Source organism: Phragmites australis, chromosome 3 (genome assembly GCF_958298935.1).
Source record: "Phragmites australis chromosome 3, lpPhrAust1.1, whole genome shotgun sequence".
In the NCBI taxonomy this organism is placed as follows: domain Eukaryota; kingdom Viridiplantae; phylum Streptophyta; class Magnoliopsida; order Poales; family Poaceae; genus Phragmites; species Phragmites australis.
In genome coordinates this window covers 41,967,289-41,985,397 of record NC_084923.1, presented here as the reverse complement: position 1 = coordinate 41,985,397, position 18,109 = coordinate 41,967,289, and the positions used below count along the sequence as shown (strand labels likewise).

The 18,109-nt window shown below is 42.3% G+C and overlaps 1 protein-coding gene across 2 annotated transcripts; it reads left to right on the top strand.

Moving 5' to 3' along the window:
• Nucleotides 1-18: 18 nt before the first annotated feature.
• On the top strand, nt 19-17,206 carry LOC133913152 (probable serine/threonine protein kinase IREH1). 2 transcript variants are annotated; one of them, XM_062356215.1, is made up of 18 exons: nt 22-807; nt 1,894-1,961; nt 2,076-2,261; nt 2,353-3,687; nt 10,683-10,855; nt 11,023-11,257; nt 12,405-12,497; nt 12,573-12,713; nt 12,792-12,884; nt 13,452-13,662; nt 13,766-13,851; nt 14,085-14,173; nt 15,502-15,553; nt 15,648-15,704; nt 15,794-15,967; nt 16,144-16,221; nt 16,576-16,740; nt 16,818-17,206. In XM_062356215.1, exons 1-17 carry the CDS (start codon nt 162-164, stop codon nt 16,657-16,659), a joined length of 3,801 nt encoding a protein of 1,266 aa, XP_062212199.1. In that variant the 5' UTR covers nt 22-161; the 3' UTR covers nt 16,660-16,740; nt 16,818-17,206. The 2 variants fall into 2 exon arrangements, with proteins under 2 accessions (XP_062212200.1, XP_062212199.1); XM_062356216.1 differs by lacking the exons at nt 14,085-14,173; nt 16,144-16,221; nt 16,576-16,740; nt 16,818-17,206 and having other exon boundaries at nt 19-807; nt 15,794-15,880.
• Nucleotides 17,207-18,109: the final 903 nt, after the last annotated feature.

The window sequence follows — 18,109 nt, the reverse complement described above, 5'->3', positions numbered from 1 at the left end:
ATCGGCATCGCGGCTCGTATCGTCTCGCAGTCGTCCACCCCCACTTGCTAGTCCCTTCCCTACATTTCCCCCGCCCTGTCCCCGCTCCCTCGCTTCGCCCCCACCATCTGTTCGACCGAACTCCTCCCCGGCGGGCGGGGCGGGGAGGGGCGGGGCGCGCGATGGTGTTCAAGGGCCGGTTCTTCTCGTCGCGACACAAGTCGTCCGAGTCCTCGTCCAGCCCCGACGGGAGCAACAGCCCGCGCACGCCCACCTCGGCGCCGGCCTCCGCGGCATCGCCGGCGTCCTCCTCCTCCTCTAGATCCGACAAGAAGAAGACCAAATCGGAGACCCCCAGGAAGCGCGAGAAGCTGTTCGGCTCCGCGGCCGTCGCTGCCGCCGCTGCCCCCAAGAGCGCCGCGTCGTCGGCCTCGTCGAACCCGGCGGGCGATGGGAGGAAGGGGTCCTCGGTGGCGCAGCTTAGGGACGCGGGCGTCGGCGGGGGCGGCGGGTCGGCGGCCTCGCTGTCGCCGATCCTGGCGTCCTCGCTGGGGCTTAACCGGATCAAGACGAGATCCGGGCCGCTGCCGCAGGAGGGGCAGCGCATCGCCGCCGCACTCGGGAGCAGCAACCTCTCGCGCGGTCAGGCTCAGGCAGAGCCGCCGGCTGCTTCGGCCGGCGTGGGCGGCGGGAGGAAGGGCAGGAGCTCGTGGGCAGATTTGAGTGGCAGTGGTAGTAGCAACCGGGGGAAGGGGAGGGCGGCGGAGCTGCCGATGCGGAGTGCGACAGGGACGAGCTTGGGAGCAGAAGGAAACAGCACTGTAAAAGGTAGCAATCCTGTCCCTGTTCTTTTTTTTTTAATCTTTTGTAAAGCTTGTTTAGGGCTTTTGCTGCATGATCCATTAAGCTGGTTACTGATTTGTCGAAGCTAGGGGTTGGAATTTCGTCGTTTTGAGCGCTTGCATAGGCAGGGAATGGGGGAACAAGCACCAGCTATTCATGCTCCCTTTAGTGCTTACTAAGTTGACTGTTTCTGAAAAAAAAAAGCTGTAGAGGCTTAATAATCTCACCATGAACCTGTTAAGTTGTTGGGAGTTGAGATTGAATGATTCATCTTGCTCCGTGGTGCTAAAGGAAGGAAGATTTTAGCCATTGAAAGTGAAACTGGCAAGTAGGAGAGAATCATGACTTGTAAGTAGAGTTAGTTATTGGTTGCTCTTTTTGATGCTTGAACTTAAGGCATTTCTAGTGAGCTCTTTATGAGTTAATTGTGAGCCCTGTTTAGTTCTATATACACAGTTCATTGGATGTATGCTTGAGTGAGGTTTTCTTCTGGCATGCGTTAGACATTGACTTCCTCCACACTTTATCAATGCGTGTACAAGACAGCTCTATCAGTCGATTCACTAAAGTTCCATTTATGCTTTATAAAATCAAACTGTTTGGAATTCTCTGTACACTGGATGCTAGTTTGTGAGTGAATGAGAAAGTTTACTACAACGATATATCTCCATTTGTTTCAACTGGCCGATCAATTTTGTGATCTATGCTTCTATAGTTCTGCACATCCCATACGAAACTGCATTATGTTAGGCTTGCTAGCATTTTACTTTGCTCCATTGAGCTGCCCAGAGGACAATATCTATCAATAGCAGATTTCCTCTGTAAAAATGGGAGTCACATGAGGCTTCTGTAGTGTGAGATATCTTCTTTGTGTGTGCACATCTTCTTTTCTCCAATCCCCCCACTTTGTTATGAAAATATCCATGAAACTAATTACTTTTTTTCTTTTGGGGTTTTATTCTAATAAAAACGATCTCATCTGGTCTTGTGCATTATGTTAGACTGGTGCTTTTTTTTTTTGTCTTAACAGCCAGATCTGATACGTGGGCATCTAATCCATCTCATACACAGCTAAATCTAGTGCATCACGGAATCATTCTGGAGATTTGAGGACTCCTACTCACATACCAGAGGCTGCGGTAGTGATATTTCTATATGGTCTTTCTTTTCTTCAACTTACATTTAAGTAAACTATGACTAACCCATCCTTACCTCTTTTGCTTACACTTATCTGCATTGACATTCATTCGCAGTGTGCATATGATCCTTGCGAGACACCAAAGGAATCCGAGTCTCCACGCTTTAAAGCCATTATGCAGGCTACCAGTGCACCGAGGAAGAGAGTCCCTGCAGATATAAAAAGTTTTTCGCATGAGTTGAACTCCAAAGGGGTGCGACCATTTCCTTTCTGGAAACCTCGGGGCATTTACAACTTAAAGGTAATCTTAGTCCTCGATCTGTGTGGGATTATGACATCTTTTTTTAATATTGATTAAGGAATAATAATCTTGTCTTCTGTTGTTTACGCAGGAGGTATTAAAAGTTATCCAGGTGAGATTTGAGAAGGCAAAGGAAGAGGTAAATTCAGATTTGGCAATATTTGCTGGAGACTTGGTTAGTGTAATGGAAAAGTACGCAGACTCTCATCCTGAGTGGAAAGAAACTTTGGAGGATTTGCTAATACTTGCACGTAGCTGCTGTGTCATGACACCTGGGGAATTTTGGCTTCAATGTGAAGGTATAGTGCAAGATTTGGATGATCACCGTCAGGAACTCCCAATGGGTGTGCTTAGGAAGCTGTACACCCGGATGCTTTTTATCCTTACAAGATGTACAAGGTTGCTCCAGTTCCACAAGGAGAGTGGCTTTGCAGAGGATGAAGTTGTTATTGATCAGCGTGTAGTTATACAATCTGCGGATAGGCAGATTTTAGCTCAACCAGGTGCAGCTGGTACAAAAACCATAGCTAGTAAAAGTGACGCAAGAAAATCATACAGTCAGGAGCAGCATAATTTGAAATGGAAAAGGAGCCAAGAGATAAAGCCTGTTAAGCTTCTTCCACCTCTTGATACAGATGTTAAGAAAGAGGTCGATTCTCCACCCAAAGAACGGATTTCTTCTTGGAAACCTTTTCCATCACCTGTTACAAAGTCTCCAAAAGAATCTACCCCTACTAAAGAGGAATCACCTAATAAGAAAACAGATGTACTCTCTACAGTCAGTAGCCGTGCTGAATCAACCAGTCCAGTAGAATCTATATCACAACAACAGCTTCTTCCCAAACATCAACATAAGACTTCATGGGGACACTGGTCTGACCAGCCAAATATTTCTGAAGAGGGTTCAATAATGTGCCGCATATGTGAAGAATATGTCCCAACACATCATGTAGAAGATCATTCAAGGGTCTGTGCAGTTGCTGACAGGTGCGATCAAAAAGGTGTTAGTGTTGATGAGCGTTTAATCAGAGTTGCGGAAACACTAGAAAAGATGCTAGAGTTTTTTTCGCAGAAAGACCTTCCAAATGCTGCTGGCAGCCCAGATGTTGCAAAAGTTTCAAATTCAAGCATCAATGAAGAATCTGATGGTCCCTCTCCAAAACTCTCTGATTGGTCTAGAAGAGGATTGGCTGATATGCTTGACTGTCTCCAAGAGCCTGATGACACCATTTCATTGGATGACATAAAAAATCTTCCTTCAATGGCATGTAAGACTCGTTTCGGGCCAAAATCTGATCATGGTATGGCTACATCATCTGCAGGAAGTATGACACCTAGATCTCCATTAACGACTCCAAGATCAAATCATATAGACATGCTTTTAGCTGGTAAAAATGCAATTAATGAGAGTGATGATCTTCCGCAGGTAAGGCACACAATTTGCATGATTCTTCTTGTTTTTTTTTCACTTTTGATAGCTGATCATTTTGTTATAAATTTGCCCTTTAATAAATGACCTGACTTAAAAACTTAATATCAATGTCTAATATTTGTACTGCTGTAATGTACAAAGCTAGTGACACAATTGAAACCAACTGATGATGCCCTTCTATTTGTGAAGGGTATAATAGTCAGATGATGTCGTTATATTTGTTAAGGGTATAATAATCAAGGGTATTATAGTAATCTCCTAGTCCTAGGGTTTCCCAAATGTACTTTATATATTGTCCCCATGGGGCTACCGTTGAATACAAGTTGCTATTCCTAATATGGTATTAGAGCTAAGTTTTCTTTTAGGACGCCACAACTTGTCTGGATCTAGCCCACCCACTTGTCGGCTCTCTCCTCACTCTATGCTCAATGCCGTCTGGGACTCTCTACCGTCGTCGAATCTTCATCGTTGGTAGCTTCCCTCCGCTACCGCATGCTGGCGCCCGCGCGACTCTCCTCGACTACTGCGCGTTCGTCGCCCTATGCAGCTCGTCTTCTACCTGTCTCTGGCTTGTCCTGCTTCGCATGCGGTGTCGCGGCTCATCCCGTCGCCACCACTGCGGTTTCTCTTGCCACTATCGCCAGGATCTACCCCGCTCCGTCGGATCTTCCTCAGCACGTGCCTTCGTTGGGATCTTCACGGGTTTTGGCTCTATCGGGAGGCTGCCCTTGCTGCAGCAGCCATGGCTCCCCACGTTCTCTGCTGCCTGCCTCCTCTTCAGCTTAGTTGGGTTCCTCTCTGTGCCATTGTCGCCTTCTTCCGTAGCGCACCAGTCGCTGCTCGCTGCTCGACCTCTCGCCCGCTCTCCGTCTCTGTCGCTTGGGATCGAAGGCCCGGGGATGGTGCCTCCCTAGCTGCCGACATGCTCCGTCGAGTCGGCCTGCGTGCCGCTGCCAGGGGTCTCTACCAACAGTTGCTCTTGCTGTTGGCGCCATCCATCGTGGATCTTTGCCGACATCGCCGAATTTTTGTTTGGATCAGGTGTCGTCAACTTCGATTGGACCGTTGTGCTGCTCGTTCCTGCAGGACTCGTCGTTGCCCCCTTCCTCATCCCGTCGACTTGTAGCTGCTCTGCTCTTTTTTTCAGTGGATCCGTTGTTGTTGCTCCAGTTTGGATCCATTGAAGGCTGTTCTCTTCCCGTTGGTCTTCATGCACCTTTGGTTCCCATTGTCTTCCTTTGACACGGATCTTCGTGTCGCTGCCGGGAGCTCCATGTCCTTACTTGTCACCACACGCTCTGTTTGTCATATGGATTTTGCTTTAGGTCTGGTAGGCTGCTAGTTTTTGCTTTGTTGTATGGTGGTGTTGCTTTGCTAGGCTGTGCTTTGGTGCTATGTTGCTAGTTTCTTTTGCGTCTAACTTTAATATTTGTTTTCCGTTACGTCCACATTCAAGTCTCAATCTCTCTTTGAGTTTGTCTATGCCGTGTAAGTTCACATATTCCCTCGTCAATTAGTCGTTTTCTTTTGTGGTTAGCTAAATATTGTCTTGGTTTAGCTAATCTTTTCCCGTTATTGATGCAACAGTGCCATCTAGATCTTTCCATTGGTTTGGTGACAACTTTGTTTGTTGTCTTGCTACTCGTCATTGCTTTGTTTGCAATTCTTGGTCTAGGACATTCTCTTGTCATCTTGGTCTTTCTGTAGCTTTAGCGACAATTTTGTTTGTCTCTTGCTACTCGTCGTCGCTTTGTTATGATTCTTGACCAAGGGCATTTTTGTTGTTGTTGTCATCATCACAACTCTACTTCTGTGTTTCGCTTTGCACTTCTTCGGCTTGATTTGACAGGATTACCAACGCTCTACTCTACAATGGCTTTGAAGAGATAGATTTTGGATGTGTTAGTTTTATTGTCTAAGTTTAGTACTTGGTGTTCACTATTTCAAATGCAATGCTATTGCATATGCTTTTTTTTAGGAGGGTGCTAAGGGTATAATAGTCAAGTGTATTACGATAATCTCCTAGTCGTAGGGTTTTCCTCATGTACTCTATATTTGCCTCCATGGGGCTACCATTGAATATAAGTTGCTATTCCTAACACTATTTATCTACTGTTTGCGACAATTAAATTTCTACATGCATCTACAGAACATCCATTCTAACAACAATTTATGATTGCTGGTTTGTTTTTATCAGTATGCCATATCTCATGTGTGCTACTGTTCATTTTAGTAAACTTGCCCTTTTTAGTTTCAAGCTGTTGCAAATATGCAAACTAATTAATTCAAGGTGTGAGATATGGATGAATATCTTATGATATCTCACTTATTAAGCGTGACCTTATCACCAAAGATTGAGTTCTAAACTTCTAATTCTAGTCGCGTGCCACAATTGGTAGGGGCGTAGGGCTCTAGCATGACCATGTTATGCAACTCTGTTCGCCATGGTTGTTACGACGGCGTGGCGAGGCGCGGCGACCTACCACCTTCACAACTTTACAGCGACATGGCGCGTGGCGTGGCGACACCATACACACCGTGGCGAATACACATATTATAGTCTAGGATATTAGCAGATTGCAATGTAAATGTAGCTCAACAATTATAGTTTAGGATATTAGGAAATGTAATTGCAGCACAAAAGACAAATAGGAATGTAAATGTAGCACAAAAGATTAGAACACTCTGATCTTTCAAAGTTTCAAATCTCTCATCTCTTAAAAGTCATCCAATGCAAACTCATCTAGATCGTTAGAAGCATCCACTTTCTCCACACCATCTTCAGTTGCATCCATTGGTTTGTCACCAAAATCATCAACATCAACATCATCCACAATGATATTTTCTTCCTCCCCTCTCCTCGTCGTCTTCAACCACTCTTGATATATGTCTTGCACGACGAGCGTAGGTCCTAGGAAGGTTACGACCTCTAAACTCATGTGATGCACCAATTGTTTCATCAACTTGATCCCATGTGAGGTTCGAACCACTAGTACCTTGAGGTTGGGCCGTTGGGTTAACCCATTCATTTTCCCAATCAAAGTCTTCCATAACCAAAGGGTCATAGCTTTTACCCGCTTCCTCACGGCGCTTTCGGAACCTACTGGTCATTTTCCGATTGTAGGCAACATAAACCAAATCATTCAATCTTTACGCTCTAGCCGGTTTTCCTTCTTAGTATAAATCTACAAGCAACCATAAAAGCAAGTAAAGTTAATAAAAATATATTATTAATTTTGCTAATTGAAATGTGGAACTTGAGTACTTCACTTACAAATTCAAAAGTGCTCTAACTACGCCCGTAACCGGATGATGAAGCACAAAAACTAACAATACGTTTAGCAAATCTTTGTAAGTCAATAGATCGGCCACCATACGCACGCCACCAACCAACTAAATTAACAATAAACCTGCATATATTACGAGTTATGCCTTAAATAACATGCTGAAATTACAATTTTAAATCACTTACGGGGGTTCTTTGACTTCATAGTTTTGAGGGCCATGCAACTCCATGTTGATCTTCGTAGAGCATGGATTGTTCTTCAATTTAGTTTCGAATGGTCTCATCTTCCACCATTCGTTCAAGCACATCATTAAAACAACCCCTTAGGTGTCCAACATATTCATCATTCTCTTTTTGGATGGCATAGAATTTTCCTGGGTTTAAAAAGAGAGCAGCACCATAGAGTGGGGTGTCCATTTGCCTATCCCAACAACCCTCAATAATTAGTAAGATCTTATTGAGCAAGCTTCTCTTATTTTCAGTACAGAAGGCAACCTTTATCCTCTCTTTTGCATGATTCATGAGAGAAGCAACCTCTGGTATGGCAGGCCTCTCATCACCATCAACCACCCTCAACACAATGATAAGTGGTAGAGAAGCTCTAAGGCAATCCTCAACGGAGTTCCAGAACTCCCTAGAAAGCATAATATCATACACCTTTTTCCTGGTCTCTTTGCAACTAGTCCAATCATCAGAGGTAAACAGGTATCTCAGTGCATCTTTGTGCTTGTGCAAACTCTGCAAGGTGAGAAAAGTAGCAAACCGAGTTACTGTTGGTCTCACAAGATCCCTACCATTTGTCTTCTTCCTCATTGCACTAAGAAGTCTTCCATGCCTATAGATGAAAGTAGTAACATGTCGAGCACGTGAGATAGGCTTTTTGAATTCCTTCAACTTCCCTACATCTTCCAGCATAAGATCCAAGCAACGTGCAGCGTGTCCAATAACGTGTAGGAAACCTCTCCATGAGAAGCTTGCCCGTTGCCTTATAGTTAGCCCCATTGTCAGTGACAACTTGCACAACTTTATCTACTCCCATATCCCTTATTCTCTTCTCTAACAAATCAGCTAGCATCACTAGATCATGAACTTGTGCTGATGCATCAACTGACTCCAAGAAGAAAGTCCCCTTCGAACTATTGACTAGGAAGTTAATCAAATGGTGCCCTCTCCTATCCTTCCATCCATCTGTCATCAATGTGCAGCCATATTGCTTCCATGCATCTTCATATTTCTTCCTCAAATCATCTGTCTCCTTCACAACCTTCTCAAGCGATGGCTCCCTAAGCTCATGGTAGGTAGAAGGCTTGTACCAAGAACCATATTGTGCAGTGGCCTCTATAGCAATCTCAAACTGCCTAGAATTTGCGGCATTGAATGGTATGCCACACTCATAAAAGAACCTGGCTTACTCCAAGTTGACAGCATCTCTTTCTTCCTTTGTCCTCATTGCTAGCTTGGATACTGATTTGAGAAGAACCCTTCGAATGTCTTTCTGCCACTACCTCTTTTGGCTTTCTCCTAAGCATTGAACCAACTGACTTTGTGTTGGGCTCTTTTGGTGCTCTGAACTTCAAGGTAGATTGTTTTCTTTTGGCAACTGTACCTGAACTAGGATGCATAATGCTTCTAGTAACATCTTGGGACTTCTCTGTCACATCAATCACATCATCATCTTCTCCTTGAAGCCCTCCTTTATCATCAAGTGGAAGTGGTCTCTTCTTACGCTTCAAAGCAGCTTGCATCTCTTGAGCGATAGCTGATGTGGTTTTGGCACACTTCAGAATATCTCTTAACCACCCGCATGATGCTCCTTGAGCCTTGTAATTCCTCCAGTTACAGTTCTATCACACAAGCAACACTACAAGAGATCTCTGTCAGCCAAAATGCATATTTCCACCCCGGATCAGTTGACCTTATCGGCTTCCGCTTTGGATCGGTCTTTGGATCATACTTTGATGCAGCGTCCGAAGCCTCCACACTTCCAGTTCCTTGAGTAGCCATGTTTTGAAAAAAATGTGGCAACAACTTAGAATATTGCGAAATGCTAACAGAAGAAGTGAAGAACTAGTTCTAATTGCTGTTAATCATTGACAATAGACTACAAGAGCTAAGAACTAGTGCTAACTACCAATGATTAAAAGATGTGTCTACTGCCTAATGGCCTAACATCACAACCATGTTCAGAAGATGTGCTAACAGATCACATAGGCTCAAATCAGTATGTGCTGTGCTCACAGATGTGCTCATCTACCAAATAAAAGAGCAGAGGCTCACAACGTAGAGAGAATAGAGAGCCAGAGCATACCTTGGGCGAGAGCAGATGGCGGGGGTGGCCGGCTCAGGCGGCGGGGGCGACGGACTTCTAGGCGGGGGAGGCGGCCGGCTCGGGCGACGGGGGTGGTTGACTTCCAATCAGGGGACGGTGGTCGGAGACAGGCAGGATCTGAGGGCGGCTGGCGGATACGACGAGTACGGGGACGACGACCGGATCTGAGGGCGGCCAGTGGCGCGTTGGCCGGATTTGAGGGCGGCGTGTTGGCGAGGAGCCGTCTCGGCGGCGGCTGCGGGGATCGACAAGGACCACTGGACCAGTCGCTAGTGGGTAAAGGTGAGGCGCTCCTCTGTGACCCACTCGATCTCTCCTCCCCTTCTAATCCCCTCCGCCCAACCGGTACGGCGTCCGCCACACGAACACGGATGCCACACGACGACATATCGGCGCCACGACGATGCCATGCCTATATGGTGGACACCATAGATGCCGGCGCCGTGGCGAGGCCCAAACCACCGCCACGTTGCCATATCGTGGCGACGATATGGCGACGTCATGACAACCATGTTGTTTGCACACCTTTTCCGTCTTGAAAGTTTGAGATTTGCAATTCTTTGATGGTTGAAATAGTTCTCCTAGGAAATATAAAGGATTTACCACTCTATCCGGTGGCATTTCACGCCATACCATTCCATTGCCCCACTGACTCATTGACATGTGGCTCCAGGACCCACATATTAGTGAGGCATTGAGTGGAATTCCTAAAAATTTCCCTTCTCCTGTGGTATATTTTTTTTGTGAGGACTGCAGGAGACAATGGAACTACGCCTTGCTATGAAGTTTCAATAACTTGTCTTGTAAATTGTAATATGGATGAATTTGTATGGAAGTTTCTAACATGGTGAATCAGTACCCTGATAGTGTGAAGTGTGTTATGGTGGTGGGAGCGGTAAATTTTCACCAGACTCTTGTAAACTGTAATACTGACTTCAGGATACTGAGAAGTACTTTAAGGAAGTTTGTGACATGGTGAATCGTTGGTAGCCTGGTAGTATAAAATGTGTTCTGCAGTGGTGGGAGTGCGCACTGAAAGAACAGATCTAAAAACTGCTGTAATATGTGTTTATGCTAGAGTTCATAGGATTTAGATGTCAACAATCTGCTTATACTGCAAATAAGCCATGCACTAATGATGATTTATCCGAGAAGATAATTTCACAGGCCTTGCTAGCTCAAGGATAAACTTTATATTTTTCTAGTCAGTGGTAGTCGAAAAGGTTTTCATTCTTGCATTCCCATTATTCCTCGTTTCCCTGTAAGGACAATGATTTTGGTTGCTAACAATTTTATTCAGGATATTTCCCTTCAACCTTGACTCTCGACATCAAATTGTTGAGTTGCTATAATAATTTCCTTCAACTTGCGCAGATTGTTGAACTTGCTGATATTGCACGATGCATCGCAAATACTCCTCTGGATGAAGAAAGTGCATTGTCCCAAATGGTTACCTGCATAGAAGATCTGCAAGAAATTGTCAATCGCAGGAAGCATGAGGCCCTCACAGTGCAGACATTTGGCACACGTATAGAAAAATTACACCGGTGAGAGTCCTCTGTAGACCTGGCCTTTTATTTTAATTGACACCCTTACCAGATAAGAAAAATAACTCTTGCAGGTCACTTCATTTTGAGACTGATTAACGTAGTAATGTTACTTGCCATTTTTACTCTTTAATTAGTCTGGCCTTCACATTTGTACAATCCTTTAGGGAGAAGTATCTGCAGCTTTGTGATTCGGTCGATATGGACAAGGTTGATTCGGCAAGTACCATAATGGACGAAGAAGACGATGTTGTCCGTAGCTTACGAGCAAGTCCTGTCCATCCAGTCAAGGATCGTACTTCAATTGATGACTTTGAAATCATAAAACCTATCAGCCGTGGAGCATTTGGACGTGTTTTCTTGGCCAAGAAAAGAACTACTGGAGACCTCTTTGCTATAAAGGTATTTATTGGCTGATGTTTTTGCTCTTTTATGCAACCATGCATGTCTTTCTTTAGGCCCTGGGCATATGGTTCATACCCCAGAATTTTTTGTGCTATATATGGTTCAGCCCTGCAAGTCAGTGTTTTCTGTATTGCTTGATATCATCAGGTTCATCCAATTACTTTGTTTGATTTAAATTGTGTGCATATATTTTTTATTCCTACCCAATTAGTTTGATTACCCCGTGTCACCTTTGGATCCACAATGTGACTATGTGAGTCTGCCTGGTGCCTACACCATCATTATCGTTAACAGTTCACACACAAGAAATTAGACTCAAGCCAAAGTCTTACCTGGACATGAACACGGGTGTCGGAATCCGACTCGGATTCGGGTGTCTGACTCGGCAAAGAAAATTTGGGCACGCTAAATACAACTCGGAATTTGACACGGGTATCGGAATCCGACTCGGATTCGGGGTGTCCGATTCGGCAAAAAGAAAAATTGGACACGGGTGTCCAGGCAACACTGGCAAACTGCTAAACTGATGAGCCTACCCAGTAACCATTGTTCATGGAACACATTTTTCAGAAGGGAAAAAAATCTTCCAGCTGGGAAGCTGATCCTACAGATCACTTTACACCATCCATTGAGCATTACAATTCTTATGCTGTAAGTCGGTAACTGTGTTTTCTGGACCAAGGCAAATGGCATTATCTGGACATGGTATCGCCGTATCAGGTTTGAATTTGTTCTTATCGCTACTGTATATCATCTGACAGCTCAGAATTGGTACTTAGTCTACTATAGATTCATATTGCACCCTGTCATGTGACGTTGGTGGCTTTGTGCTATTCTTGTGATAACTTTTGCATGATAGCTTTTACGATGAAGTTACTTAATGCTAGTGGTAATGCTTCTGGCGTGGTAATTTGAACATATATAACAATCTTGCTTGCTCCTGGCGAACATTATAGTTTTGAGATGTCTAGCAAGTAGCAATACCATGGCACTAATTTCACTACTAACATTTCTCAGCTTATTTTCATGTATAATCATAGTAGCAAATTCTCACACATGCTTCAGTGCACCTAGCTTCCTTTCATTTCATGGCATATATTGCAGTTTTTTTGCTGATTTAACAAGATTTCTTCGTTTTGAGCAGGTACTTAGGAAGGCAGATACGATTCGAAAAAATGCTGTTGAGAGTATATTGGCTGAACGCGATATCTTGATTACAGTCCGGAATCCTTTTGTGGTAAGTGAACCTGCAAATCTTAGCCGTGATTTGGATACTTATAATTTGATTCTAAAATTGTTGTGGTTTTGTAAGGTACGCTTTTTCTATTCTTTTACCTCTCGGGAGAATTTGTATCTGGTCATGGAGTACCTTAACGGAGGGGACCTGTACTCATTACTGAGAAATTTAGGATGCCTGGATGAAGATGTCGCTCGTGTATATCTTGCAGAAGTTGTAAGTTTCTACTTTCTAGTACTTATTAGTTTTCTATCTTTTTCATTCCACTGTTTTATAATTGTTTTTGTCCTGCAGGTACTAGCTTTGGAATATTTGCACTCTATGCAGATAGTTCACAGAGATCTAAAACCTGACAACTTGTTGATAGCCCATGATGGACATATTAAGGTATTGAGGCATGCGAATGGTCATTACTCATCAAACCTTCTCTAGTTCTGTTGTTATTGTTTATTTTATGTTTCACATTAGATATAGACAAACTAAAGTTTATTCCACATGCCTTTCAAATGCAAGCTGGTTGGTGGAAGATTATCAGTAATTTGGTATATTTTGTTCATGCAAACAAAACAGATAATGATATTTGTTCAAAGCAGATCCAGAACAACATGTCCTAGATTTGTAACGAGAGAACATAGTCAGCAATTGCATGTGACTGTTGAGGGGATTCATTTTGGAGATCATGATGGATGATTAGAAAGGTTTAGATGGCTCCATATTCTTTTGGAGTTTAGATCCTGAATGGTATAAGATTATTCTCAGAATCTTGGAGAGTCTTGAAGAACACCCCCCCCCCCGGGTCGTTCTTTCTCTTGGTCCACCAGGGCGCTAATTCCATTTTTTTTTCTTTTTACATTTTATGGACTGCAAAATGTCATTTTTGTTCTTAATCGGACATGGTTAGTTTTACTAATGTGTTTTCTATTTGTGCTGCTTATTTATCTTCATTCTCTTCAGTTGACAGATTTTGGGTTGTCCAAGGTTGGCTTGATCAACAGCACAGATGATCTGTCTGCTCCTGCTGTTAGTGGGTCTTCATTTTACGGAGATGATGAGCCTCAGATGAGCGAACTCGAGCAAATGGATCACCGAGCACGGAGACAAAATCGCTCTGCTGTTGGAACTCCTGATTATTTAGCACCAGAAATCCTTTTGGGGACAGGACATGGTAAATGCTAAACAAAGTCATCTTTTCAACTTTGGTAAGCCTTCTCATTTTGATTGCCTGTTTGATACTAATTACTTTATTGTTGTGTGCATTATCCTCCCAGGTACTAGTGCGGATTGGTGGTCTGTTGGTGTCATTCTTTTTGAGCTAATTGTTGGCATACCTCCATTCAATGCAGAACACCCCCAGGTATGTTACGTTAAATGAATCTTTGCAACCAGATTATCAGTATTCCTGTAATTTTTACATGATCATTATGTCAGATTATCAGTATAACACAGTTGAGCAGCCGGTAGAAATTAAATTTCATTATCAATATGTGTTGATCTGGAGCAAATATTCATCATCATACTATTAGATCTTTTATAGAGATCAATTAAATCTGGCGTTACTTAACATTGTTGTTCTACTTCTTGCCGTAGACAATTTTTGACAATATTCTGAATCGTAAAATACCCTGGCCACATTTCCCAGAAGAGATGAGTTTTGAAGCGCAAGATTTAATTGACAAGTAAGAAATATTTCAAACCATTTCAGCACTCAATTGCTTGTGATATAGGCTTTCAAATGTTTATCTGGTAGCTAATTGTGCTAGGTTGCACGTATTTTATAACACAGGTAATTTAGGGCTTAATTATACCATATTTTTTGTATGTTTGTATTTGTACTGCACTGTTCTTTTCAGTTGCTGCATTCTTTTCTGCTTTTTGTTGTAATTCAGACATCAAATTCCCTGCATGACTATCAATTATGCGTGATCCATCACTGTTCACTAACTATGCTTCAGAGAGAAATTTAAATATGATTTTCCATATTTCAACTATTGAGTCATCATTTAAGTACTGAGAAGTTGTTTCAGATCAACTTTATCAATTAGATTTTGAGAATGAGGATCAGATTGTTAAAAGTATTACACTGGTCCCAAATAATCCAAATGACTGTTAGTAGTATGGAAAATTTATCCGTGATCCATCATCGTTCATCAACTTTATTCCATAGATAATTCTCTAGCTTAGCTCAGTTCCTTTAGTTGCTCTCTATTTGGACCTATTCAGATCTTGTACAAAATTTAGTTTTTGTTGTACTGTTCCTACTTTTTCCTCAAATATATGTATGTATAATTTATATATACAACGGGGGCCTCCCTTACTATATTTCCCTCAACAAAATTGATCCAAATGACCGTTGGGGTCAATCGGGCTTGTGGGTTAAACTAGACGGTACTCTTGCACTCTTACCCTTGTCGCAAAATGTTATAGTTGCCTGCCAGATAGCTTGTCATTTCCACTTTCTATTTTTGTGATAATGGTGGCATAGTACCCTATATGCTCTCTTCGTTCAATTGTGTTCTGTGGTTTCGAAGTACTCTGGTTTGCTAGCTCAAAGGTACAAGTTTTTACTAGTATGTATTTTGGGATCTCATTTTTTTTCCGACCAAGGGTTAAACCCCTCTGTCCCCTTTTGTTGGAAACACAAAGCAACATCCAAGTCTAATACATAAGTGATGAGCTCTTTCTGGCTTTTCAACAGAAAAACAAAGGGAGATATATGGAAGAAAATTACATAAACGAACAATGAAGTGCTAATGAAATAGCTAACTGAGCATCAGTACTCTGAAATTTATTCAGAAGTTTTAGAAGTGTATTGTCGCAAAATCATATAAGTCAAGGAGGAGTTGGGATCTTTGTATGTTGGTAACTTAGCATAGGCATGGCGTTAACTGTGCAAATCCTAACTACAATTCTACCCAGCTATTAAATGCGCAATTTATTGAGCAAGTTAATTTATGATATGGTTTGTGTAAAACTAATCTGATGGTCATACAACAACTCCATCCAGATTATTGACAGAAGATCCTCATCAACGTCTAGGAGCAAATGGTGCCTCGGAGGTAATTCTGAAGATGCTTGAGACTTCTTTCTTGGTAACTTTATTTTAAAATCTTATAAAATAGACCTGATCGATGTTGGGAATCTTTCTTTTAGGTTAAACAACATCCATTCTTTAAAAACATTAGCTGGGATACCCTTGCTAGGCAGAAGGTAAGAAAGGGTCAACAATTACTTGAAATCTTCTTGTAGTCCATCTCTTTTCTGTAGGTGTGACAGGGATAACAAAAAATCATTTGCAGGCCGCCTTTGTTCCCTCCTCAGATAGTGCATTTGATACTAGCTACTTCACCAGTCGTTATTCTTGGAATCCATCAGATGAAAACGTATACGAAGCATACGAGTCTGAGGATTCCAGTGATAATGGAAGCCTTAGTGGAAGCAGTAGTTGTGTGAGCAATCGCCAGGATGACATGGTACGAATAATTTTCTAGTCAGTTGCTGAGCAACAAGTAAAACATTCCTTAGTATTTTAAGTAGTCGTAAAAAGTAGAGGAAAAGAAAACTCAAAAGAATATTGCATTGTTAATAACTGATCTACCTTCATGTTCTTTAGTTCCTTTGCTAAACTGTTCCATAAATTGTGCAATAGGGAGTGGACTGTGGTGGCCTCAATGAGTTTGAATCTAGCACAAATGTCAATTATTCTTTCAGCAACTTCTCATTCAAGGTAAGACTACAGCTACACTGGGCATTTGCTTTCCTATCATATCTTAACGATGATTGAAGCATGACAATTTACATGATTGAATTATCGTGGAGCAACATCAGTTTCTTCTTCAAAACAAAATGCACTAGGCCTGTTCTTTTCACTTAATGGATGCCCAAGTTTACCCACCGTACAGTTCACTTTATCTTATATCTCCTCAGAGATAAGCAATCAATATCTGCACAACTAAGTAGTTAATATCACCCTTTGCACTGTTACTATAATCGTAGTATCACAGTTATATTTACTGATGCCAGAGATAGCTATCTTGCCTAGGTTCTGTGCAATTTTCATCTAACTTTATTTTTGCTGCAGAATCTGTCACAGCTTGCTTCCATCAATTACGATTTGCTCACCAAAGGATTGAAGGATGATCAACCACCGAAATATGAAACGTAGCAGTCAATCTAAATCTGGATTGATTCATTTGAAGTAATCGAACAGTTTACAAGGTGCTCGTCTGATGCAGGTCTTGTACATGTAAGTATATTAGTTGTTCTATTTGCACTTAATTAACTCCTCTGTAATGATGTTTTATCTAGTTACCAATTTTGCAGATGAAAGTGTGAGGCATGGCCTATTCCTATTGAGGCTGTTCCTACATCTCGCGGAGCCGAGTACAATTTTGCTGTTACCTTGTTTTCATAACAATTGTCATGCCGCTGTTGTCAGTGAATCATCCTTGACCAAATTATGCATGAGATGAGACCTAGGAGTGCTGTTTTTTATTCTCCCTTTCTTTTTTCAGTCCCATTATCAGCCTTGGGTGCGCAAGATTGGTCAAGGTTACTGTATTCAGAATACAACCCCCTTAAATGTAGATGGTCTCAGAAATTTGCCATTCTGGCATATAATTGACAATGGACTGAAATGTAGATGGTCTAAAAAAATTGCCATTCTGGCATATAATTGATAATGGTTCATTAGGCTGGCAGGTTTTTCAGGAGCCAGAACTGTTCACAATAACGTTTTGCTGGCCGTGGAACTGGTCAAAAGAGATGGCGATTCTCTGCTTCTCTTGCCGTTAGTAACTTAGTATTAACGCTGTATATTGCTCCATTAGTATTAACGCTGTATATTGCTCCATGCTTTCAGCATCTCTTCATAGAATGAGGGGCATTATAATAATATATTGACCGTTGACGTTACAAGAATAGTTACCGTTTACCAGCATTTCATGCAAGTCAGTCATGTATCTGACTACCTGGCAGGAACAATCCAACGTCTCGATAAATATTACGTAGAGCAGCATTGATGTTTCTGTAACAGTTTGTCAACCGCGATAATATCGCATTCAAAATACTGCAGCGTATTGATCCTACTATGACCTAGAACGAGGCACGTTTGTTGGTCATCCATACACATCAAAACAGCCAAACTCAAAAGCCATACACCGGGTAGGCTAGCTCATAGATCAATTGTAGGACAAGTGTTTTTTTAGAGGAATTGTAGGACAAGTTGAATACTGAAAAGAAGGGAGCTCAGGACATAGAAGCACCAATAGATAATGTCAATGAAAATGACCTGATTCAAAATGCAGCTTTCAGGTCAATCACGTTTAGAAAGTAATATCACGTACTATGGCTATGTGCGCATTCAAATAAGCTACATAAGAAATGATCTAATCCCAATACACAGAGGTTCCGTCCAAAAGAGTTTGGCACAAAGCATGGATGTGCTCATCCATGTAACACTAATATTTGATACGTGCAGAAAGATTGCAACTACTGTTGTTTTTAACATCATTCGTCGAGTCAAAGAATGAAATTTCTTTTAAGCCATGTTCGCAAAAGTGACCAGAAAGTTCTTGTTGGTGTAATAGCTAAGGTTACCTCACGAGACGGGTACT